Here is a 26,284-nt window from a genome sequence, read left to right on the forward strand (position 1 = left end):
TGCACTTAGTAAGTGACAAGCCTCCTGAGGCCTGCAAAAACTATAACTATTAACTTCTTTTAATGAGAAAAGTATTGTGTTTTAATGCAAATCTCTGCTGCTGTCTGGAGAATGGTCAAAGAAAGCTAACTTTTATGAGAAGCGTGAACTCTGAACACCCACGCTAGCGGAAGCGCTGCAGATGGTCTCCTCCGCGCGAGTATTAATCTGTCAGCATGGGCTGTGGGCAGAGCGTCAGAGAGGAGAGTACGCTCCTCAGATTCAGGTGTTGCCTGCTGTGTGTCATGGCAGCCTGTCATTGGAAACTCTGCTGGAGCCCTCGCTCCTGAGCTGAAGTTTGCCTTGCTTTTATTGGCCAGAGTTGATCTTTCTGAGTTGTGCTTAGTGTCTGTCTTCCCTGCAGTGTTGCTGACTGCCATGTATACTTAATTGTTTTAGGGTTTTTTCTCCCAGAAATCTTATTCTGGATATGAACACTGCCTGGTGTGATATGATTTATTTAAATATGATTCATTCTAGTTGGAAAGGGCGCACAAGTCAAAGGTTAAAACATTTAATTTCTCTTTCCTTAGTTTATATGGTCGATTATCAGATGCTGTGAGAAGAGATGCCCCTATCAAACAAAAACAAAAAAAAAATTATCTAAGAACTGTACAATCTGACATATGGACATTACTTTGCACAGTCACCTCTGATAAAAGATAACTCCATTGTAATGTAGAAACATGCATTTTCTGTAAAACTGTTTTGAAACGATGTGTATTGTGAAAAGCACTATACAATTAAATGTTAATTGAATTGTTTTTTATCTTTAATTAAAATAAATGATTGTCTACGTATTATTTATATTAGTTTATTATTAATATTGATATTTATTCATATGATTTAAATTAACATTTATTGTGTGTAGTTTTAAATTTGCTTTGCTTTTTAAGCATTTTCCTTCCATGTTTTTAAAATTCATTCAATTATAGAATTTTTCATCATTGATGTAATTTGTACGTTTCATTTTCCATTTTGAAAGGGTAAGTGCAATCAGATCTCTATCTGTTCACACTGGAAATGCATTGGAATGAAGTGGACTGTTCTAACTGAACCTTTTTTTTCAGGATAGGAACCTCATCCTGTATCTTGAAACAATTTGAACATTCACACCAGTAAGAAGAGTCCTGTGAGATAAAATCAACATGGGGATGCGAGGTCTGCTACTGGCCTCTGTGGCAGTAGCCGTTTTAGTTCATCTCTCTAGTGCTGGCCTGGTTAAAAGAGTAATTAGACACAGAAGAGAATCACTGTCACCAACCACTGAGAACTTGACCCTCCCAAGTCCTGACCAGCCTGTGGTTTTCAACCATGTGTACAACATCAACGTTCCCACTGGATCCATGTGCTCGGTGGACATGGATTCACCAGGAACAACCGAAATTAAGCCAAAATCGGAACAATCTGACCAGCACATAGAACACACCATGGATGGGGAGAATCAGATCGTTTTCACGCATAGGATTAACATTCCCAAGCAAGCTTGTGGTTGTGATAACCACATGCCTGACCTGAAGGACCTTCTGAACAGACTGGAAATGCTGGAAGCAGAGGTATCCAGTCTAAGGGAGCAGTGCACCAGTGGAACAAGCTGCTGTAGTGCTCAGGTTACAGGTGAGGCCTAATTTGGCAGTCCATTAGGAGGCTGAGTCTCATTACAAATGTATTCAAAAGAAACATAACAAAGCTGATTAAACTTTAAGGGAGAGTTCACCCCAAAATTAAAAATTCTGTAATCATTTACTTATCCTCATGTTGTTCCAAATCTGCGTAACCAGTGGTTGAATGAAACAGCACAGGACATCTGTATGAGTATCTTTCTTCTGCAGAACACAAAAGAAGATATTTTAAAGAATGTAGGTAACCAAACATTTGGGGGACCTTTGACTTTCATTGTATAATGGACAAAAATAAACAAACAAAACTGAGACATTTCTCAGTATATCTTTATGTTCCACAGAAGAAAGTCAGTCAAACAGTTTTGGAAAAACATGAGGGTAAGTAAATGATGAAAGCATTTTCATTTTTGGTGAACTATACCTTTAACTTTTGTTCTAAAAAATGTATTGGCTAACATGCATAACACAGATGCGTATAATGTAAAAATATAGATTTTTCTTTCATATGTGGTAGCACAAACAAGTTTTAATCACTACATGAATGTTAGAAGAAGCTGACAGCAAAATGTTCCACTTATTTCTAAACTGACCAGTTAGAATGACTCAACACGGTTTGCTTCCATCCAAAATGCGACTGAAAAAAAGGAGAAAGGCACAAGCTAAATGAAATTCACCTTCTTCCGCATACATAACCATTATTGTAAGAGGTAACCATTCAAGGCTTTCTGTATCATTTTCTGCATCATGATCCTTTGTAGTTTGTATACATGAGCGTAATTATTTCTAAACATAAAATTCAAACCTGCTGCAATCTATTGTTGGTTTGAACAAGATTATATCAGCCTCCCCAAAAATTCCTTCTATGACTGCATAGATTTAGATACTTTGATACTTTAGATAATTTCGTCCTCACAAGCGACTCAGGTCATTACTTAGTCTTTTACCATGACTTCAAAGCAAACATGTAAAAATAGATTTTTCATTGGTTTCATATACAAAATGTGTTCGAACCATAACAAGCCCATTCTTTTTAGTGAATCAAAAACATGAAGCTCAACCAGTGTACTGTACAATTCCCATCCCCACCTAAACCAGCATGAAAGTGTTTTTCACTCTCTTTCTCAGGTGAAGTCACAACCAAACCCTACTGCAGTGGCCGTGGCAACTACAGCACTGAGACCTGCAGCTGTTTGTGTGAGCCCGGTTGGAAGGGAGTCAACTGCTCTGAGCCAGAGTGCCCGAACTTCTGCCAGGATCAAGGCCGTTGCGAGGATGGCAAGTGTATCTGCTTCGAGGGCTTTGGTGGGGAGGACTGCAGTATTGAGCTGTGTCCTGTAGATTGCGGTGAGAATGGCGATTGCATCGACGGGGCTTGCCTCTGCGAGGAGGGCTTCATCGGTGAAGACTGCAGTTTAACCAACTGCCTAAACAACTGCCTTGGCAGGGGGCGCTGTGTGGATGACGAATGTGTATGCGACGAGCCTTGGACGGGGTTTGACTGCTCTGAGCTCATCTGTCCTAATGACTGCTTTGACCGTGGCCGCTGTGACAACGGAACCTGCTATTGTGATGAGGGCTTTACTGGGGAGGACTGTGGGGAGCTTACCTGCCCCAAAAACTGCAACCACCGTGGCAGGTGTGTCAATGGACAGTGTGTCTGCAATATTGGGTACAGCGGAGATGACTGCTCCAAGCTCACCTGTCTCAATGACTGCAATCAGAGAGGTCACTGTTTCAATGGGAAGTGCATATGTGACCCCGGGTTCGAGGGCGAGGACTGCAGCATTCTCTCCTGCCCCGACAACTGCAATGACCGAGGACAGTGCGTCGATGGTGAGTGTATTTGTGATGCTGGATATGAAGGTGATGACTGCTCAGAGCTTTCCTGCCCCAATAACTGTCACGATCGTGGTCGATGCGTCAACGGGAAGTGCATTTGCAAAGTGGGCTTTGCTGGAGAAGACTGCAACATCAAGACTTGTCCCAATGACTGCCATGGACGAGGAGAGTGCATAGATGGCAAGTGCATTTGCCATGATGGCTTTGCTGGAGAACATTGCGGTGTCAAGACCTGCCCTCATCACTGCCATGGACGTGGACAGTGTGTGGACGGCAAGTGTGTTTGCCACAATGGCTTTGCTGGAGAAGACTGCAGCATCAAAACCTGTCCCAATCATTGCCATGGACGTGGACAGTGTGTGGATGGCAAGTGTGTTTGCCACAATGGCTTTGCTGGAGAAGACTGCAGCATCAAAACCTGTCCCAATCATTGCCATGAACGTGGACAGTGTGTGGATGGCAAGTGTGTTTGCCACAATGGCTTTGCTGGAGAAGACTGCAGCATCAAAACCTGTCCCAATCATTGCCATGAACGTGGACAGTGTGTAGATGGCAAGTGTATTTGCCATGATGGTTTTGCTGGGGAAGACTGCAGTATCAAGACCTGCCCCAATGACTGCAATGACCATGGACAGTGTGTGGACGGCAAGTGTGTTTGCCACACTGGCTTTACAGGCCATGACTGCAGCGAGTTGACTTGCCCCAGTGACTGCCATAACCAAGGACATTGTGTAAATGGCCAGTGCGTGTGTAACAGCGGGTTCACTGGGGAGGACTGTGGTACAAAGATGTGTCCTAACAACTGTTTGGACCGTGGCTTCTGTGAAGATGGAAAATGCATCTGCTTTGAAGGCTACACTGGTGTGGATTGCTCTGTTCTGACCTGCCCAGAAAACTGCAATGACCAAGGCCAATGCCTGAATGGAATGTGCATATGTGATTTAGGCTTCACTGGCGACGACTGCTCTGAAAGTAAGTCACTATAATTCACACCGAATATATAAAACTGCACATGTACTTACAGTTTTGGCTATTATACTTTCTCAAAGATGAAGCAGGTGTAAATATAAATGACTTAAGGTGTATGTGTATTAAGCTTAGCGTCACCAGACAAAATTTGCAAAAATAACAGTTTTCAAACACTCCTACATATCTGCCATTGGTCAGACAAACCCATAATTCTTCCCCAAACTGCACATAATTGGTTGAGCCAGTGGGTTAGGCATTAGGCAATGTTTACACTTTGTTTACACATTTGAGGAAATCAACCATGAATAGCTTAGTTGTCTCTGCACATTAAGCTATCATTGGATAAAGTATTTATCTTAACATTTCTCTTTCCCACAAATTGTGGCACAATATCAAGGAGATGTTGTTTTCCAAGTTCTGCATGTTATCTTTTGACTCAGAGGTTCTTGATTAAGATGAAGTCAATCAATTGATCTGTTTCAATCCACAGTCTCCCCACCCAGAGACCTTACAGTGACTATAGTCGACCCAGAAACAGTGGACCTCACCTGGGTCAATGAGATGCTTGTGACAGAGTATCTTATCACCTATGTGCCTACGGCTCCTGGGGGTTTAGAAATGGAAATGAAAGTCTCTGGTGAAAAGAAGACAGCCACTATTAGGGAGCTCGAGCCTGGCATAGAGTACCTAATCAGTGTCTTTGCTGTCCTGAACAGCAAGATGAGTGTTCCTGTCAGTGCCAGAATCGCCACACGTAAGTCACACATCATCTAATGCTTGGGAAAGTTACTTGTTATATTGTCCTGAGTATATTCTGCTAAGCTGCTCTATCTTACAATCAGATCTCCCTGAACCTGATGGTCTGAAATTCAAATCGGTTAGAGAGACTTCAGTAGAGGTTGAGTGGGACCCCTTGAACATCCCGTTTGATAGCTGGAACCTCATCTTCAGAAACACAGTGAGTGTCCTGGCATCATCCTTAGGGCCATGATCCAAAAGTGTATCATTGCCCTCATATATTCGCCTTGAAGTTGTAATATAAAAGGACTGTTCTGTTTGCAAGTAATAGTTTAAAATGAGAAAATAGCTGAGTGGTGCCACTAAGCAAAAGCTACTGATGAGAAGTCTGCGGTTTTCCAAGACAAAACCCTCTAAGAAGCTCCTGGCAACAGCATGTGTGACCATGTGCCACAGAACTGTTATTGTCTCTGTAATGCTTTATTTTCTTTCTCAAGGGCTTATGCAAACTCTAAAAAACAGCACCATTAGAACATGCAAACCTCCCCTACATCCCTCTTTCAAAACACAGCTTGGCAGGCTCATTCACACATCAAGTTTAGAGATGTCAATGCCAAAATAACTCTCACTGTGAAGTGAAACACTCATCCAAGTAGAATCAGCTAAAAGACCCAAGTGTTTACTCTCAGGACACCCTCTCATTACCCTGTAGCTCATAGGAGCTTGACTTTGTTTTCCTGAGGTTGCTTCTTTGATGATTTGTGGTGTTATTAACCAACAGAACCTTTGACCAGTGATCTGTTTTCAGATTTAATATATTCACCAATTCAATTAACCAAAAAATCTGTTTTTGAATGGCAGAAAGAAGAGGATGGAGAGATTTTGAACTCTCTCACACCTCCTGAGACCACCTTTGAGCAGTCTGGTCTTGGACCTGGACAAGAGTATGAAGTTAAGCTTGAGGTCGTAAAGAACAACACCCGTGGACACCCATCCAGCAAGAACGTTGTCACAAGTAAGCAGCTGTCGACGCAATTAACAGGCGGCCATGACCAGTCTGCTCTTTTTCAGGCCTTTTTTTTTTTTTTTGAAGAGCCGGAATGTCTTAGAGGGCAGCCAGCATTTTATGTTAATTGGCAGTTATTTGCAGTGCAGGGTTCTGCTGAAAATTAAAATGTTTAATTTTGAGTTAGAATAACTGGTAATGATACCTTATTTTGCAAGATGTTAGCACTTGCCATTTGCTACTTTTGTATTACTACACAGGATCAGCTAAACACTACCATTCTAAAGTTTGGTGTCGGTAAGATTTTATTTGTTTGCTTTGAAAGAAATTCCATCTTTTTTTATTCAGCAAGGATGCATTAAATTGTCATCAGTTTCCACAAAAATATTAAGGATCTCAACCATTTTTAATAAATAAAATTATGATAATAAATGTCTTGAGACCCAAATAAGCATATGATTTCTAAAGGATCATGTGACAACAAAGACTAGAGTAAAAGCTACTGAAAATTTAGCTTTGCGATCACAGAAATAGATTTCATCGTAAAATACATTAAAAAAAATTGAAAGAGTTATTTTGAAGTGTAACACTATTTCAAAATGCTACTGTTTTCACTGGATTTAGTGAAAATAAATACAGCCTCAGTGAGAATAAGAGACTTTTTTCAAAAACATGAAAAAAAAAAGGATTTTGCATCCTCCAATTTTCCATGCTAGTGTGACCAGACTTTTACATCTGAGATTTAAGATTTACATCTTAAACAAATGAAGTTACAGTATCATCTTTATACAATTTAAGGTCTTAATCATGGTATTGAATAATATATTTTTATTTGATAATTTGTCGCTATTAATAATTTATAGCTTTTGTAATATATTTTGTCATCTTCCTATATCAGTATGAAACTAAAATATCATTCTACATATTAACAAATATGAACATTATTGTATTGCACCACATTTCTGAGTACCAGTTACAAGCCTTTTCATCCTCTTTGACTGTAGATGATTTGCTTTTAAATAATTGTAGGATAAGGGTTTTCCCTAAAATGGTGTACTACTTTTTACCATTTTGACATTTCCCAAATAATCTTTCACTTTTATCAATAGCTTATTTTAAAAAAACCCACAGAGATTATAGCCCTATTCGGAAAAGATGTGCCGTTACAACACTGGCCTCTTACGCTGTCAGTGCAAGTAACCAGTTTCCCTTCACAACATGCTGATTTTGCTGTCTTACAAATGTCTAAAAAAATCTCCCAGCATGGCTCTAACGCTCCATCTACTCCATTTCTTCGACTTGTGCCACATAGGATTTGCATTAAAGGAGGACTAATTGCTCAAAGTGAGTTCTCTCCCTCACTCTCAGTGTGTGGGAGGCACCACTCAGCAACATGAGAGGCTGTCCTCCCGTGAGATAACTGGTGCATTGGAGCATCTTGAATGCACAAATCTGCTCTAAGCTGCATGCAGTTCCTCTATATTATCTTACGTTCACATAGGTATCTGCTCTCAATACACTTCCTAATGTGACAAACTGATTTTACCATAGAAATTAAGACATATATAGTTACTTATCCTCTTTTAAGTCTTGGAGAAAGTATACAGGTAAAATACCTATCTTAATGTCGGAATATGCAATAAATGCATCTGTATAATAGCAAATAGTGTTGTTGTTTTTTTCAAACCAGGGACCCCCTGGGGGTTGTGGTTCTATTTCAGGAAAAAAAAAAATCTAGCATTTTTAATTTCATTAAATGAAAAACTATTTTTGTAATAGTTGCAGATCTTTTTTTACATTTAATTTACTATTTACTATTTGAATAATTTATTTTGGTTTAAGCACAGTGACAATGTGGAAAAAAACAATGATTTAATTTAAATTAAATGAATAATGAAACAATTAATATTTTTATACATAGTAAAAATGGGTCTTTTTGAATAAAAATGTATAGCTGTCATTATATTTTATGTGGACAATTATCATATTTGGAGGTCCTTGATATCAAAAAGTGTATAGCAGCTGTTTTTAGATCATCTGTTTGCATAGATGTTCCCATTATGTAGCTTTTCCTCTAGCTTTCACACACCTCTCCTCTCATCCGCAGTGATTGATGCCCCCAGCCAAGTGGATATGCGTGATGTGACGGACACTACAGCCCTCGTCACCTGGTTTCAGCCTGTTGCTCAGGTGGATGGGATCTCTGTGTCCTATGGCCCAAACACAGATTCCTCAGACAGGAACACAGTCAAGCTTTCCTCAATGGATACCCAGTATCATCTGGCTGAGCTGTATCCGGACACTGAGTATGAGGTCTCTCTTATGGCCCACAGGGGAGAGATGACCAGCTTTCCCGTCTATGAGACCTTCACCACAGGTACAAACTCCTTTCAACAATTAGAAATCCTTTCAGCACATCATAAAGTGAATTCAATCTGCTTTAGCAGGTCTACTGATAATTGTGGTGCACTTAGACATTGCATTGAAGCAATTTTGTTTGTCTAGCCCTGGAGGATAACCGTACGTTTACAAGAATCATTTTCTTTCATCCACATGTTGACGTGTCTTTCAGACCTGGATGCCCCAAAGCAGCTCAAGGCTGTTGAACAGACAGATGAGAGTATAACTCTGGAGTGGAAAAACAGCAGAGCCAACATCCTGAATTACCGTGTTAAATACGGCCCACTTTCTGGAGGGGAGCATGGAGAACTGGTCTTCCCCAGCGGCCCGCAAGACACCACTCAGGCTAAAATCACTGGTGAGAGGCCAGTTTGAATTACACAAAATTCCTCTCCAGAGATTACAAAGCGAATTACAAACAGATAATAGAGATTAAAAACTACGTATGAAAACAAAAAGAGGAAAAAATAAGGCAATCCTTTTTGAGCATTCTCAAAAAGGATTTAAAACAATATGAAAGCTATTGTTCTGTATGTCTGAATAGAAATAGGCTAATTTAAAATTGTATCATTTTTATTGCATTACTTGTACCATTTACCACTTATTTCCAAATGAGCGCCTTTGTTTTAGTGGCGTAAAATGTTTACACGACTAAAGTGGAATGAGATGCAACCCTTTTTGTTGATAATGCCTTATTCATGCCTTAAATGAAGTAACACTGGTGCTTCAATGTGAAAATCCCAGTCAAAAAGGGAAAGTGGAGGCTTTCTTCATCGCAGCAGCACTTCTATTATACGTTTGCGCTTTGAGGCAATCTCCTGTGCTAATTCTTATTCTCTACAACCATGTGTTACCGCAAGCAGGGATTATCATGGCTGGGAGAAAAAAAATATATTCAAAATGGATAATAGATTCTTTGTCTGGTTTGCTCCTTTGTCCTTGGGAGGCCTGTTCCCTGTAAATAAGGCGGACGATCTGTTCGGCTAATAACGCAGAGCCTCTCTCTCTCTCACACACACACACACACATCTCACTAGTTGTCTCTTTCACACAGTTATTATCTGTAATTGCCGTCACGCCTGTGATTTTATTGATAATGAGCTTCCTCTGCATTAGGCGTAATTTCATGCTGGAGGACTCCTGTATAGTGACCTCTGCAGGAGCCAATACAGGCATTAAAAGGGGTAAAGTGTGGGATTTGGGCTAAGGGCTCTTATGAATGGGGGCTGTGGGGATCTGAGAATCTCTTGTATGATGGTAAATATTGTCTCTGGCATGTGGAGAAGCTCTTTGATGCGGCCACTGAAAGCCATTAGATTGATATGGCACGCAGATGAAATTGAAACCAGGCTGTCGCTAGAATGAAAACAATTGCCTTCCATGTAGGTTCCAAAAACAACCAATGTGAGATATTAATGGTTTCGTTTTGTTTAATGATTTGAGAGAAATGATTTTTGTTGGGTTTTCTCTTAGGCCTTAGGCCCGGGACCGAGTATGGAATGGGAGTGACGTCCATTAAGGAAGAGCGTGAGAGTTTGCCTGCAACGACCAATGCTGTTACTGGTAAGACTTAACAAAAATGGTCTTTAACTCACAGGTGTTTTATGTACATTTATTGCTTTGTTTAATGTGCTTTTCTTTCTCATTTTCTTCTCTTTTGATTATATGCAACAGCATGAATGAAACTGAGTAAAAAAGTACATGTGAGATCTACTTTCATAATAAAGCTAATTTATAATTCTGGAAGGAATAGTTCAAGAAAAACAATTTATTCTCTCTCTCAAAAGTGAAAGGAGGACTGGGTCTGTCAAGTACCAAAAGGACAAGAAAAAGCATAATATCAAAGTGCTCATTTATCATAAAAATGGTCCATATGACCCCTGTGCTTTCTGAAGTCTTTGTGTGACAAACTGGCCAGTAATGTAATTTGTTGTGGTCAATTGAAAATGAATCTTTTTGATTTGGTTTGTTCATGTCGGATTTGTGAAAGATTCATTGTTGAATCTTTTTAATGAATCACTTGATACAGTTCACAAAACGGGTCTGAATGAATTCAACTCATTGACCGATCTGGTTGCAATGGTTAACAGCTCACTGGATTATCAAAAGTATTGTTTAGCTTCAGAATTCAAATCAAGTCAAGTCACCTTTATTTATATAGCGCTTTTTACAATACAGATTGTATCAAAGCAGCTTCACAGTGATAACATGAAAATAATACAACAAAGTTTTAGAACTGTTTATAGAAGAAAATTGCGTCATTGTCCACCTTAAGTAAGGCAGATAAATAATATTGTTGAATACCAAATGTCCCTAACTAAGCAAACCAAATGCCAAGGCGACAGTGGCAAGGAACCAAAACTCCACCAGGTGACAGAACGGAGAAAAATATATTCAGAAGACTATGAATATAGACTGCTGTCATTTTATGATGTTTTATGGAGCTTTTGCATTCTTCTTGAAGCTTGAAAGCTTCAATTCCCATTCATTGTAACTGAATGTAAATAAGCAACCAGTTTCTTCAATACAGTTTATTTTCCTATTGTATTCAATGAAAGAAACTCGAACAGGTTTGGGACAAAACAAGGGTGAGTAAATGATGACAGAATAGTCATTTTTATGAACTAATCCTTTACTGTTTTGTCCCTGTCCTCTTAGATCTTGATGCTCCCAAAGAGCTTCAAGTAAGTGAGACCACAGAGACCACACTGACACTTGTTTGGAGGAGGCCGGTCGCCAAAATCGACACCTATGAGCTAGTGTTTGCATCTGCGGTCGGCGAGAGAACTGAATTGGAGGTACCTGGTGCTGCCAATACCTACATCCTGAGTGATCTGAACCCTGGCATGCTGTACACCATCAGCCTGACTGCCAAGAGAGGAAGAAAGATGAGTGCGCCAGCCACCTTGTCAGCATCCACAGGTTAGTGTGCATCATTACATTTTCATTTATATATTTAGAATGCATCTTCACATCCCATTTTCTCTTGCTTCTAGAGTGACAAAAGCAATACTGCTTCGGATCATGAAATCGGCTTTCCAAAAATATGATTTGAATCTAATCTTTCACACATAAACATTTATTCAGCAGGCCACTGAGGATCTGAAGGCAACTCAGGAATTTATTATCTTCACTATTTTCCCCCATAAGTGTCAATATTTATTTTGGAGTTTGAAGATATTGAAGTCCTTGTTCTATGAATTTGAATTAAACATTTTGTAGCTCCTTATCTTGAGAAGACTTCTATAAAAATCTCAAAATATTCATATTGTCAGTATGCCACTGGAAATTGAAGCCTAATATCCCTATTTTCTCGTTAATGGCATGTGGGCTTATTTTATGTTTTAAAGAAAAAACAATGAAAGCCAAAAGCACTGTGGTCAGGATGCCACTTACTTAACTTCCAGAACTTTGTTACCAAAATGTTCTTGCTTATATAACATAGCAATCATTAACTAAAACCAGGGAGCTACAAAATATAACCTCAGTTGTTTGCTTTGGTTGCCAAGGCAAGACAACAGATAAAGTGTTTCTCAAGATCCCAAAAACACACACACACACACAAACTCTCACACACGCACAGAAAGCTCATTCATGTGATAATCGTCAGAGTGAGCCCACTCCCCTTTTGGATTTGCGTGATTTGACCACAATGAACTGTGGGGCGGACTGATAAATAGGACACATGCTGAGCCGCCTGTTAAAATGTTGTCTCTGGAATCACCAGCACTATAATCAATGCATTTATTTCAGCAGCCATTATCGGCCTTAGACACGGCACACAAACATGGGCATACACTTCCCTCAGACCCAAAGGATTTGGGAAGATGGGGGGCAGGGAGAACTCTAGGTCTGGCTTTCTTCTGTTCACTAAATGCTTCTCTGGCATTATTAGAAGAGTTTCAGCTTGTAACATGGAGATGTGGATATCTGATGACTGAGATCTCAATGGAAACATATCAGGACATAACCAGGCCAAAAAAGAGAGAGCAAACCGCATGCACAAAGTTATACTATGTTGTGTTAAGGTACAGTCACATTAGCAAAATTAAAAAAAAACGTGTGTAATGATGTATGAAGCACATCTCAGACAGAAGTCCCTTTGAAACCAAGCAGTTGGTCAGTGTGGTGAATCTCCCTGTCCAACATAAACCCTTTCGCTCTCACATGAAGTACCTAATTGCATGGTTTCCTATTCAAATTACTGGATTTAGCTTGTGACAATGACAAATGTGATTGCAACTTTATGGTGTAAAGAACATGCATGCCTTAAAGCCCATACAGTGGTGTCTATGTAGAGCCATAAAGAGTTGTGCATGCGTCCAACAATGGCTTTATCCAAATGCCCTTGAGGTGTTTGTGGGATCTCACCGCAATAAAGCCATTCTTTAATTCTACCTCCTCTCATTCCCATCTGCATGCAGTGAGGACCACTCCTCAGACTTGCATGGGCCGCTTTCAGTGGAAAGAACTCTATTGAATAAGTGTGCAAAATGAAACAATTTGACCAAATTTCACTTCCCATGAATGGCGCAAGATGATCAATGAGTTGTTTTGCTGTTTGACAGCTTCATATTGTTTCATTTCCAGGTTTCAAAAGCGACAAGCGGCCCTAATGCCTGGGAAGGTCATTCACTTCATCCCCATTGTCTCCCTATTTGCACGCCACGTTTCTGCCCTCTTGAATGTGCATAGACAGGATAATGGTTAGCCCACCGTGCATCTCCTTGCTATCTGCCCTCACTTTGCCTGTGAATGCTGACAATGCACAATGATGTTCAATTATAGGTTGCGCTGCACTGCGCTGCATGGCTGCCTCCCATGTTTGAAGTGTTCAGTGTACCTCTGCTCAGGCAGGCTAGACAGGACCTTCAAAAATTAATAGCTTTTCTCAGGGTCATTAATACCAAAGCTGTCTCAGCAAACTGGTGCTTGGATGTTAATAGGTTGTAAGAGAAATGACTGCAAATTTGTTTGTTTGTTTGTCACTACAACTTTCTGAAAGTTATTACTTTTGTGTGTGTGTGTGTGTGTGTGTGTGTGTGTGTTTTTTTCACTGCACGGGCAGATGTTCCTGTTCTGTTTGAAACAGATGGCGATAAATTTTTTAGGAGTAACAAATTAAGTGGTTTATTGTTGTTCGACTTGCTCATAAACATGGATTTTTTTCCCCCTTTAATTGTTAAAATGATTTGCATTGTTTTGAATAATGTGAAACATGTTGCACTGTTGATTCTTTTATGTCTTTTTTACCTTTCAGGCCTTTTTGTTTTCACCTCAATAACATTTAATTCCAAACAACAGAAATGACCATCATCTTAAAGAGAGAATGCCTTAAAAAAATCAATTCTCTTTAGTTACCATTACCCATGATGCTCTTCTCCTAAATGTATGTTTTCCTGCCAAAATAATTATCTTCTGATCTGTTTGTAATCCAGATGATGAGAAGCCTCAGGTGGGAAACATCACCATCTCTGATGTGTCCTGGGACAGCTTCAGTGTGTCCTGGGAGCTGGACAGAGGAGAGGTTGAGGGCTTTCTGATTGAAGTGTCTGACCCAGATGGCTTATATGATGGCCAGAACCACACATTATCCAGTCAGAAGTTCAGCCTGGCTGTCACTGACCTCTCCCCTAGTACTTTCTACAGGGTCACACTGTATGGGCTGTACAAGGGAGATCTCTTAGATCCTGTCTTTGCTGAAGCCATCACAGGTATCATTACTTGCCATGTCTTGGACCAGCTTGGTTGTCTTTTGGCATCTTTTCTTTTCCAGTCTTTGGATCAAATGCTGTGCCTCAAGCAGCAATACAGACTAACCTCTTGTCTCTTTTAATTTGCACATTTTTTATCACATCACGTGTTGAACTGATTCTAACACATTTCTTTAAACCAGCTTTTTTGTATCCTTCTTAGTGTTTTCATTTCTCCATCTATCATCTATCATCTCCATAAAAAACTAGTATTTATTTTATTTTCCACTATTAATATAGAAGGTTGAGTAAATATTGGGCACTGTCAACTAAATAACATAAATATAATGCAGCCTCATCAAAAATTCCTGAAGAAATCCTTGTTTGAAAATGCCTACTTCCCTACCACACTACCGTTCAAAAGTACTTTCAAGAGTCAGTACTTTTTTTTTAAGAAATTGTATTCGACAAGGATGCAATTGATCAAAAGTGACAGTAAAGATATTTATAATGTTACATATTAAATCATTTTATTGTTACATTTTAAATGATTGCTGTGCTTTTGAACTATCTAGTCATTAAAGAATTCTGAAAAAAATGATCACTGTTTACAGATAAAAACTGACCACAAACTTTTGAATGGTAGTGTATAATGCAGCAGTAACCCATCTGGTTCTACTTGCACCGGGATAGCGAGATTCGAACCGGTGTCTCCGGCATGGGAGGCAGGTGGGCTAACAAGGACGCCAAACACCGCAGCCTCTAGCATTAGTCGCTAGTACGCCTCTTGAGGCCAGGGGAGTGAGGTTTACTCGCACAGCTCTTACTAGCTGGCCTCCGTTACACAGCCTTATCCATTGCTGATTCCAGAATAAATCCCAACATCCGATTATGCCTACTTCCCCATGTAGTATGCGAAAAGCAATACATCAAATGTAATATGTCAGAATAAACAGTATTCATAAAACATATGAGGACATCATACAATATCATAAATAATAGGGAGCAGATGCTGATGTCTTAAGTCACCTGACAATACCAACATGGCTGATGTAGTATGTCTGGATTTTATACATTACATGCATGGTCAGAGGTAGGTCATTCGTTAGAATTGGGCAACTCGTAAAATAGCAAAAATCGCACAAATTTGTACGAGTGAGTTCGAATGAATTATCCACCTCATAAAATACGCATGAATCGCCGTCAGATCGGGTTGGTAGAACATACTTTATTAATTAATTCTTAAATGCAGTACATACTTTGACATCATGTGATTTCAAATGCAGATAATCTCTCAAATTTGCAAAGCGCCACAAAAAAGCCTCTTTTAAGTCAGCTGCAGATTCTGTGAAATGTCGACACTCTTCCCGTCTGCTGAATAATGTGTTGAAGTGTGCTGACATTCAGAGCACACCTGCACAGCATCATAATGCTTCCCCACGCATTCACGTCTGCATAATCACCAGCAAAGCCTGCAGGTGCAGTAAATGACCTCTGCCTGTCTTCACTGGTACATTTGTGTTTAACAGGCAAAACAAAGTTAGACTAATGATGGCTTTTTCATTCTAATTGACTGCGGCATTCAATTCACATTGCTGGTGAGTCCATTGAAATAATTTGGTTTGTGACATTTATAGTCTACCAGCAAACCAGACAAGTTGTATTGTGACAAACATACATTTATTAGGCGCATACCAAAAGTTTTGCCCCAGAACCCCCCCTCAGAGAGTCAGCGAATAGAGCGGGTGACTAGGCTGGGGTGTACTGCCATGGAAGTGATCCTGAGGAGTTTTTGTCGCTTCTTGTGAAGGATCTTTTCAGTATGCACGCCCAGTTTTCTGACCCTGCACTACTTCTCATTCTTATGCCTCACATTCACACATTTTCTTGGCGTTTATCAGCCAGTGGCTGCAGGGGCCACAGTTGTAGCAGTCTCTCAAGTCTGCATGCAAATAGGCAGAGGAGAAGGGGAACTGATTGGATTTCTGTTAACCTCCTCTCTATTCATGTCACATGACCCATGAACTCTTGCCTCACTCTGTCCTGAGTAATACAAGCTTTAAAAATCAGAACAATATTTACAGAAACTTTTCACTTTCTAGTTGGTGTGCTTATCCCTGCTGTAAGATTTAGCTGCGTTAACACAGATATCCCCCTCAGAGGATTTTGCTGCCTGCTGTAGAATTGCTGCTTCCAGACCTTGTTTCTGTAGGTTAGCTGGCGCCTTTTCCACCTCCACAAACAGATGCCTCTTTGTCAGACCAGAGAGACTTAGAAGCCAGTCAGATGAAAGTGATCCTTGGAGAGCACATGTTAGTACTCTTGAAATGCCTCAAACACTGCTGACACTCTTAAACAAGTGAACAGTGCTAATGAAGAGGGACAGCTCCACGGGATTTGTCCTCGCTGGTTTTCATTTCAAACACTTTTCCACATTCAACAAATGTCTTTTCTGTTTCACATCATCCAGATCTTTAGAGGAAGAAGAGGTTCAGTCCAGTCAAGGGTCTTTTCTCTCTCTCTCTCTCTCATGAAAGTTTAGTTTAGGACAACAAGGCTCTATTAAAGCATTGTCGGTTTGGATCAATACTACATTGTTGTTTGTTTAGCATTTATGATTGCAAAATTCAGTATAATAACTTGAATAAATTTCCATCCCATTTCCATAATTTGTGTGAAATAACATGACCATATATATTGAGAGGAGACAGTGATGAGATTATTCTAAATATAAACTATATCTTTTTTTTCCTTTTAAAATTTTAATCAGAATGTTTATTTCCCATACATTAAGAGCCTGGCTGCTGGATTGTTGGACGTCTCTGGTTCTGACTTTTCTTTCCAGCCTATAGAAATTAGACTGAACAGAGTTAAAGTTACAATGTCAAATTAAGGACAGCCTTAACTGCATTAACATATTTAATTAGGTCAAGTTATTATAAAAAGTTAACATGCTGCTATACTCCTCCTTCAGATGAAGTAAAAAAAGAAAGACAAATCTTAATCAACTGAATTTATGGTGCTATAATCTACTTCTAAAGTAAAGGCAAGAAACATGTGTATTGCAGTAACTGGTTCTTGGTACACGATGAAGAACAAACCACATAATGTTAAAAATGGAACATATTCTGTCACAAACAAAGCCATTGTTCAAAATACAATACATTGCATATGTGGTCAAGACATCCCTGAGGCTTTAGGTTTTTAGTTTTACATATCCTTACCACAATTGCTTCTCTAGAGATTATTAATATGTCAGTGGCTTTTGCCAGTTCAGCTAAAAATGAGACGAAAAATGCCTTTCCAGGATGAGCCCTTCTGTCAATATGATTATTATGGATATGTCATTGTCCTGGAACAGCTCTGTCTTGAACTCTGCATGACTGCTATTATATGACGATACAATTATGATGGTGGAACCTAATATAATGGTGGAAAATTCATCAATGTCAATTTTTTTTCTACTAACCAACAGATCTCATTCCATATTCTAATCAAAATATGTAAATTAAATTTACTGGCTCACTGATTTCAGCATCACCTGCCATAGATATAGAAGCAACTGATAGATGACAGAATAATTGGCTATATTTTCATGCATGAGTAACATTATCGCTGAATTGTCTCTAACAAACACCATAAAAACCTGCATGTGCACTTCTTGGTCATTTAACATCTTTTAAGTACATTTCACAGAGTTTACAGAGGAAGAACAACTTTATTATTTTATCAAACAGAAGCTGAACCTGAAGTGGAGCACCTTTTGGTCTCGGACATCACACCGCACAGCTTTAAACTGACATGGACAGCACCGGAGGGCGTCTTTGATACATTCACCCTCAAAGTCGTCGATTCTAATGGACTGGGCAAACCCCACCTGATTAGTGTATCTGGAGACAAGCGAACAGAAGAAGTGACAGGTCTCAATGAAGATATGGAGTATGAAATTGAGCTGTTTGGGATCATTTTGGGACGGAAATTCCAGCCCATTTTGGCTGTAGCTCGAACAGGTATTGGATTTTTAAGAGACGCTGGTGAAGGAACCACTAACTCTTTTTCTTTCTTTTCTTCTGTTCTGTTAACTAGTTGATTGGTTTGGTCAAAACTTATAACATGAAAATGGAAACTTTCAAACACAAGTCTTTCAATATTTCAATAACAAAATTATATCACTCATTATTTTCTCATTGTGTCTACAGAGTAGCTCAAGTGACTTTCATCAACGACGCATGTTCATCCAAGTCTTCTCTCATTCATCACCAGTCTTACTTTCTCTCTCTCTTATTTGCTGTGTGATCTAGGGTTTTATTTACAGAGAGACCAACTATTTTGTGTATTTTCCTTGTTTTATGCCTGTCTCTGGCAATCTTCCTTTATGCTAGCGAGCTTCATTTTCCACTTGTTTCTGATCTTGGCATGTCACACTATTGTGTCTCTGTACTGGGGGCAAGTTAATCTTCTTGCATCTGTCACGTGAGATTCTGAGGTCCGTCGTTGAGAAATGGCTTTAAGGCCTGGGCCTTTGTCTGTGTGTCCTTTATCTGTAGCCGCACAGTTGGTTGTCCTCATGTCCTGAATTTTTACTTTCATGCATCTATTTGTTCAGCAGGATAAAAGGGGTAGTTTTAGAAGTTTCTTCACACGCACTTTAGTTTTTTCTTACGGTCTGAAATGACGTGTTTCTGGGAAAAGGCTATTTGTCAATTGCTAGACCACACTTTTTTTTTTAACAATTCATTCCTGTTGTGCTTCTTATGTGTGTCATTTCTACCAAGGCCTAGGTACACCCAAGGGGATACGCTTTTCTGATGTGACCGATACATCGGCTACTGTTCACTGGACTATGCCCCGTACCCATGTAGACAGCTACCGGGTCACCTATGTACCCGTTCAGGGTGGTAAGTAACATGGTCATTATCGATTCAGTACTGTTACTTTATAATTATATGCATTCCCATTCAAAAGTTTGGAGTTGGATCAAATACATTATTATAATTTTAAATAACTGGTCTGGTTTGCATTATTTGAATATATTTTAAAATATAATTTATTTCCGTGATGGTAAAGCTGAATTTTCAACAGCCATTATACTTCAGTCTTCAGTGTCACATGATCTTTCACAAATCATGCTAATATAAACAGTAGTACTGCTTAATATTTTTGTGGAAACCGTGATACTTTTTCAGGATTCTTTGCTAAATAGAAAGTTCAAAACGGCATTTATATGAAATCTAAATATTTGCGACATTATAAATGACTGTTCCTTACTGAATAAAATTAATTTCTTAAAAAAAAACGTACTGACCCCAAACTTTTTAACATGTAGTTTTCGTGTACTTTTTTATGCCTTAGTACTATTCATAGCACATTTGGAGCTTTTGGTCTGGATAAAAAAGCAAAGCATTCTTCCTCCTTCCAAGTCACAGTTTTGACACACAGGCCATCTTCGAAAAGTGAGACTTTACCGTGCGGTTTTCAATGCATTTGGATGGCTGCCTGTTGGCAAATCATATTATTATTTGTACCTCTTCAGTTTATGATTTGTCATAAATTATGTATTGCGTAATATATTGCACAAGTCGAGGAGGAAATTCTCTTAGACTGCCTTCTTGGCATAATAAATTGATTGAATAAAGTACCATGTTGTCCTTTTAGCCTCTCAGTGTTCTGTGCAGGTTTTTAGATCAGGCCGTCTTCAGTTATGTGAATCTATCAGTGCATATCATCAATCAAGCCAATCTCTGTTTTATCCATCAGCAGAGTATTCTTGCATGTCACCATGCCAATCAATCAGACAATGCTGCCCTCTAGTGACAATGGCTATTCTAGTTTATTCCAGTGTTCTGTCTCCCCCTGCAGGCAGCCCTATGACACTGAGAGTAGATGGTGGAGAGTCTCAAGCCATGCTGCCTAATCTGACCCCTGGAGTGACCTACCAGGTCACTGTTATCGCTGTGAAGGGCTTGGAGGAGAGTGAACCAGGATCTGACAGGGTCACAACAGGTACGTCTCACTCTAATAATGTATTTTAACATAATTAATAATTTAGTAAATCATTTTGTAATGTTTTAGCACCTCATTTTCATAGCTAGATTAGACTGGTTTGTAGTCGACCTCTACTTAGTCTGTATAGTAAGTCAATTAGTTGTGTTTTGCTTTCCTGCCAGGCAGAAGCCTAGTAATTGACTCCAAGTTTGCTTCTCTCATTTGTCTATCTGTTGGTCCTCAGCCCTGGATAAACCACGCGGTCTGACAGCAGTCAACATCACTGACACCGAAGCCCTGCTGCTGTGGCAGCCGTCCATCGCTACTGTTGACGGATATGTCATCACTTACAGCGCAGACAGTGGTAACTCAGCTCAGACTGTCATTCATTATTCTTGCTTCAGGCACTACAGACTAAAACAATAGAGCAGTGAGTCTCAGTTGTGTGTTTTGTTCTTTGTCAGTGGCTCCAGTGATGGAAAGGGTGTCTGGGAACACTGTGGAGTTTGAGCTGAGCTCCCTCACACCCGCCACCTTATACACCGTTAAAGTCTATGCAGTCCGAGAGGCAGCCAAGAGTGCTGCAACCACAACAGAGTTCACCACAGGTAAGGTGAACGCTCACTCACCCGTGCACACAAACACCACAAGACAAACAGTGAATAAAGCGAAACAGCATAGCTTCTATAATGTATACATAATGACCAAAGATTAAATTAAATCCCTTACTTTTCCCTCCACTGACAGTGTCCAACAGCGGACCTGCAGTACATGCAGCACAGCTGATTTCTTTTCTCTTGTTTTCCCACCACAGTGTCATTTCCAGTACATTTTGATTACTGTGTTCAATGGCATTATGTGGTTGAAATGACATTTGATACAGTTTTTGAATAAAAAGGCAGGTTTGGTTGTCTTGCTAAGGCTAATTTCATAGCTAGCATTTTATCATACAATTAAATAATATTTTCACACTTTTTGAAGAATCAGCTTCATGGTAAATTATTTAAAAAAATATTCGGAAATTTTTCATTCAGTAACCTTTGAAATATTTGATTATTTAACTCATCAATGAAAGTTTTAAAAGTAGTAATTCATATTTTTATGATGTAATTTGAAAGTCTGGGTTTGGGAAAAGGAATCTATAAATAATCTATATATAATGTAACCTTCATAACAAAATTAAAAAAAATTAATAAAAAAAACCTGTTAGTTTTAATAAATATCAACCTTTCAGACATAAGTGCCCAAAATGTAAGATTCATCCACACACACTGTCAGCATCAAGAGATCATGCCATATACAGTAATCTTAATACGACAATGCCTAGCACATAGTGGGGATGTCCAATTATCAGTACATACTCATTTTTATTGCATTAACCAAGTGCCTTCTGTCACAGATGTTGATGCCCCTCAGAATCTGGCTGCCAGTAATATTCAAACAGAGACTGCCATGTTGACATGGAAGCCACCAAGAGCAGACATCAGCGGGTATATCCTCAGCTTTGAGTCGGCTGATGGCATGGTCAAGGTGAGTGAACTGCACAAATAAATGACTAAACATTAAACATGATGATTTACAGCAGTTTATTTGGGCCTTAAAACGAAAGCTTGATCATTTATCCGGTCAACAGTGATTACTACATGCACTGTCCAATGCTTCTGTACTGATAGTTGTATGTTCCTGGTTTTCTTCTCTTGGCTCAGGAGGTTGTCCTAAGCCCCACAGCAACGTATTACAGCATGTCTCAGCTGACTGCCTCCACAGAATACACAGTCAAACTGCAGGCCATCGCTGGGCCAAAGAGAAGCAGAATCATTTCTGCAGTCTTCACCACCAGTGAGCCAATATATGTATTTTACAGCTTCACTACATGATTATGGACTTTTAGTTGTGAAGATGTTGAATAAATAAACTTGCCCTTGGTCAAACTCTTTTCTTTCTTTATCACAGTTGGAGTGCTGTACAAGCATCCTAAAGACTGCTCGCAGGCTCTGTTGAATGGAGACACAGCCTCAGGCTTGTACACTATTTATGTGCGTGGAGATGAGAGTCAGCCCCTGCAGGTCTACTGCGATATGACCACTGATGGAGGCGGCTGGATTGTGAGTAATTATTCCTCCAAATTACATGCAGGATAGAAAAATTAGCTGTTATTATCTTATAGAGGTTTTTTTAATGGGATAGTTCGCTCAAAAATTCAAACATTTACTCACCCATATATCATACCAAATGCTCCAATGAAAGTCATGCAGGGTTTGGAATGACATGAGGATAAACAAATGATGATTGAATTTGAATTTTCAAGTCTCATCAAACACAGAGAGCAAAAACAGGCTCTCGTACACAAGAGTCATTGAAATATTGTGGTACCTCCACGCAGGTGTTTGTGAGACGGCAGAGTGGTAAAGTGGAGTTTTTCAGAAACTGGAAGAACTACACTGCAGGCTTTGGTGACCTGAATGATGAATTCTGGCTGGGTATGTTTATATCTGTGCAGACATGGCAAATTGCCAATATTGCCCTAAGTATAGAGGTCCAAATGTGTATTGATATGGTGAAATTTTGAGCATATTGGACTACTGATTCCATTGGCTGTGTCTGCAGGTCTCTCTAACCTCCACAAGATCACCTCCTCTGGGCAGTATGAGCTGCGTGTGGACCTCAGAGATAAGGGAGAGTCTGCATATGCACAGTATGACAAGTTTTCAGTCTCTGAACCACGCAGTCGCTACAAAGTCCATGTTGGAGGATACAGTGGCACTGCAGGTAAAGTATTTGACCCCTTTGTACTTCTATTTATTTATATTTTTCATTAATTATACATTTTTTGCCTAATATAAATATATATATATATATATATATATATATATATATATATATATATATATATATAAATATATTTTTTTGTCTAATATAGTGTATACTACAGTACCATTCAATAAAAAAGAAAGAAGTCTCTTATGCTCAACAAGGCTGCATTTATGTATTTATAATATTGTGAAGTATTAATAAAATGAAAAATATGTTTTCCATTTTAATATATTTTAAAATGTAATTTATTCCTGTTATGACAAAGCTGAATTTTCAGCAGCCATTTCTCCAGTCTTCAGTGTCATATGATCCGTCAGAAATGATTCAATATGCTGATGTGGAGTAGAGGTCTGCGCGGGACTGTTTTTTAAGTCCCGCTCCCGCCCGCTCCCGCTGGGGTTATTTCCCGCACCCACCCGTTCCCGCTATATATACACTATTTGTTCACCCGCTGTCTGCTTAGAATAATTTTCTTCCCGACCCGACCATCCCGCTTTAATATAGATCTCCCAGAATTTCACATGTACATTTTCACAGAGAAAATAAAAATGTAGTCTGCACAAACATTTTTTTATTATTATTTTATTCGCCTTGTCAATATACAAAATTTAACATTTTGCTGCAGACAGTAGGGGAAAAAATATCGCAGCGAAAAAAAAGAAGAAGTGTAGGCTATTATTTTTATTCGTATTATCAAAATTCGTAACATTTTGCTGTTAAGAAAATACAATCAATGCATGACAGAAAGAACCGTTACTGGTCCGTGCGTGCAGCGCGTGCATAACGGTCCTGAGTAACCTACAGGGCAGACTGTAGCCTATACCGGGTGGTCGATAAGATTAAGATTAGGTAAAGCGAAGATATGCTGTTCTGAAAGAACGTCGGCGTCGGGAACGTGATATTGAATGACCGACCGCTCCCGTTCAAATTACACCAGAGTTACCGACCGCTACCGTTTTTTAGTCGGAAATTTAATCCCGCGGCGCAAAATATCTGGTCGGGTCCCGCGGATCCCGCGGGACAGCCGCGGGAATGCAGACCTCTAATGTGGAGTTTCTCATTATTATAAAATTTGAAAAGAGGTGATGAACAGCTTTTGAAGAGTAGTGTGTATGTATGCGTCTGTGTGTGTATAAATTATCCTCAAAAGTAAACATACAACTTGATCATTGCTAGTTGTTTTAAAATCGGACTGATTTTGTGATGATGCTGTTTTAAAGGTGACTCAATGACGTACCACCACAGCCGTCCATTCTCAACTTACGATCATGACAACGATATAGCTGTCACCAACTGTGCGTTGTCTTATAAGGGAGCTTTCTGGTATAAAAACTGTCATCGAGTCAATATAATGGGCCGATACGGAGACAACAGTCACAGCAAGGTACACATTTCAAATGTGCTTTCTCACTTGTCATACAGTAGAGACAGATTGACATTTTTGTTTGAGTTCCCTGTAAGAGAATCATGTGAATATGAAAGAGATACACACTATATGTCAAGATAATTTGAATTGTTTTTTTGTTTCTTTTCTCCAGGGTGTAAACTGGTTCCACTGGAAGGGTCATGAGCACTCCGTCGAGTTTGCAGAGATGAAGATCAGGCCCGCCAACTTCAGGAACTTTGAGGGAAGGAGAAAGCGATCATAAACCAGTGCGCTCCGACTCCAACCAACCTTACCCTCCTCTGCTGCCCATTCTCCCCTTGTTCCTCCTGCATCATCTCATCCCCTTCATCTACCAAAGCCACTGCCAGGAGCCCAGCCTGCTCTCTACACTCTCCTATTCATGGAGTACAAGAGCAAAAAAAGCTGAAGTCCATACACAGTTGTGTGTGTACCACTTCTGTTCAACAGTAAACCAATAGACTCATAGTGAAGTGTTTAACATTACACACTGTGCCTGTACATCATAAGCACACCAAAGACAGACACTCAGTAACATCTAGATAATACAATGCTGACGGAGGGGAGATTTTGAGTTTGGCTTGGTGCTTTCCAGTTAAAAAAATAATGATATTATTCTTTCTGTACATCACATACAGTTACAGTGGAGAGAGTTGAATGTTTGTGTGTGGTATTTTATTTAATGTTATTGGAGCCTCTTCCCAAGGCTGTGGTTAGCCTCAAGAATACTTGATCTTTAACTTCTCAATTAGGGTGAGAAGTTTAATGGCACATGATAACTCAGCATTTAATATGCAGGACTGCATAACAATATCTAGTGGGAAGGCTCAGATAACTTTTCATCTCTTTCTAGCCAGTGTGTGATAAATCTAAGTACCCATGCTCTTCTCTCTCCCACAACTCATACTCATCAGTTCTGAAGTCAAGTGGCACGTTTCTCGAACTGGTATCTTTACAGTACTGCTAAGTGTTCATTTATATGCACCTTTTGTCGTGTTTCCTGTACCCTATAACTATATTGGCATTCAATCACAAAGCATAAGAATCTTGATTTGTTGCTTGATATCCTCTAAAAGATTTCAATGAAACAAAGGTTAAGGCAGGACCTATGTTTAGTCTTTGGATTAAGTGATACTTTGATCGCCATTTATGAGCTTGTATGATGTTCAAGAATCATAAAGGAAAAGTAATGGCCAGGTTATTGAAATTATTGTAAACATAGTCTTATATGAAAGTTCTGTTTGCAGAAAGAATTAATATACAAAATAAGTCTTCGTGTTTGCCCCTACCCTGCTATCGACTAAACCACTGACCCATACGATACCTGTGTAAATTATGTCTCGTTTTGGTATTTGAATATTTTTGTTTGTTTGTTTATTAAATGGGTGTACAACAGGTGTTTCTTTGTAACCCCTCTTACAATAAAACAGATTTTGTTTAATAAATCACGTTTTCAACATGATTATTTGGACAGACAAAATTAGCCTAATGTAACATTTACAATTTTCACATATATTCAAAACATTTTATTCGTTTCATGGAATCCATAAAGAAATAGATGCTGAGTGTTTTTTAACTTTATTCGAGTATAAGTGCGATCACGCAATCTGATTGGCTGGCTGGCTGACCGTTTTATCATCACTGTACCAATCCGCAGCAACCTGGTAGACAGGTAAAGGCGGAAGGTAATGGGGTGATTGGGGAACTACTTTTTGATGAATGGGATCGTAGATAATGAAACCCATATTTTGAAAGTAGGCTATGTGTATTTATG

At 39.3% G+C, this 26,284-nt stretch overlaps 1 protein-coding gene across 2 annotated transcripts in view; it reads left to right on the forward strand.

Annotated features, from left to right (window-relative positions):
* The window catches only part of tncb (tenascin Cb), a 35,520-nt gene extending 9,567 nt beyond the window's left edge, over positions 1 to 25,953 (forward strand). The window contains exons 2-23 of one of the 2 annotated variants that reach the window (XM_079872013.1): positions 1,110 to 1,656; positions 2,787 to 4,472; positions 4,960 to 5,223; positions 5,312 to 5,427; positions 6,069 to 6,222; positions 8,321 to 8,590; positions 8,786 to 8,971; positions 10,087 to 10,176; positions 11,272 to 11,535; positions 14,052 to 14,327; positions 18,044 to 18,316; positions 19,082 to 19,204; positions 20,166 to 20,309; positions 20,536 to 20,655; positions 20,756 to 20,899; positions 21,691 to 21,821; positions 21,998 to 22,130; positions 22,245 to 22,396; positions 22,675 to 22,771; positions 22,899 to 23,060; positions 24,326 to 24,489; positions 24,644 to 25,953. In XM_079872013.1, the coding sequence (XP_079728139.1) occupies positions 1,188 to 1,656; positions 2,787 to 4,472; positions 4,960 to 5,223; positions 5,312 to 5,427; positions 6,069 to 6,222; positions 8,321 to 8,590; positions 8,786 to 8,971; positions 10,087 to 10,176; positions 11,272 to 11,535; positions 14,052 to 14,327; positions 18,044 to 18,316; positions 19,082 to 19,204; positions 20,166 to 20,309; positions 20,536 to 20,655; positions 20,756 to 20,899; positions 21,691 to 21,821; positions 21,998 to 22,130; positions 22,245 to 22,396; positions 22,675 to 22,771; positions 22,899 to 23,060; positions 24,326 to 24,489; positions 24,644 to 24,754 (5,529 nt within the window). In that variant the 5' untranslated portion in view covers positions 1,110 to 1,187 and the 3' untranslated portion in view covers positions 24,755 to 25,953. The remainder of the gene's footprint in view (positions 1 to 1,109; positions 1,657 to 2,786; positions 4,473 to 4,959; positions 5,224 to 5,311; positions 5,428 to 6,068; positions 6,223 to 8,320; positions 8,591 to 8,785; positions 8,972 to 10,086; positions 10,177 to 11,271; positions 11,536 to 14,051; positions 14,328 to 18,043; positions 18,317 to 19,081; positions 19,205 to 20,165; positions 20,310 to 20,535; positions 20,656 to 20,755; positions 20,900 to 21,690; positions 21,822 to 21,997; positions 22,131 to 22,244; positions 22,397 to 22,674; positions 22,772 to 22,898; positions 23,061 to 24,325; positions 24,490 to 24,643) is intronic. The other variant, XM_079872014.1, reaches the window with a different exon arrangement.
* Positions 25,954 to 26,284: the final 331 nt, after the last annotated feature.

This window comes from Squalius cephalus, assembly GCF_949319135.1.
Source record: "Squalius cephalus genome assembly, chromosome: 5".
NCBI classification, from domain to species: domain Eukaryota; kingdom Metazoa; phylum Chordata; class Actinopteri; order Cypriniformes; family Leuciscidae; genus Squalius; species Squalius cephalus.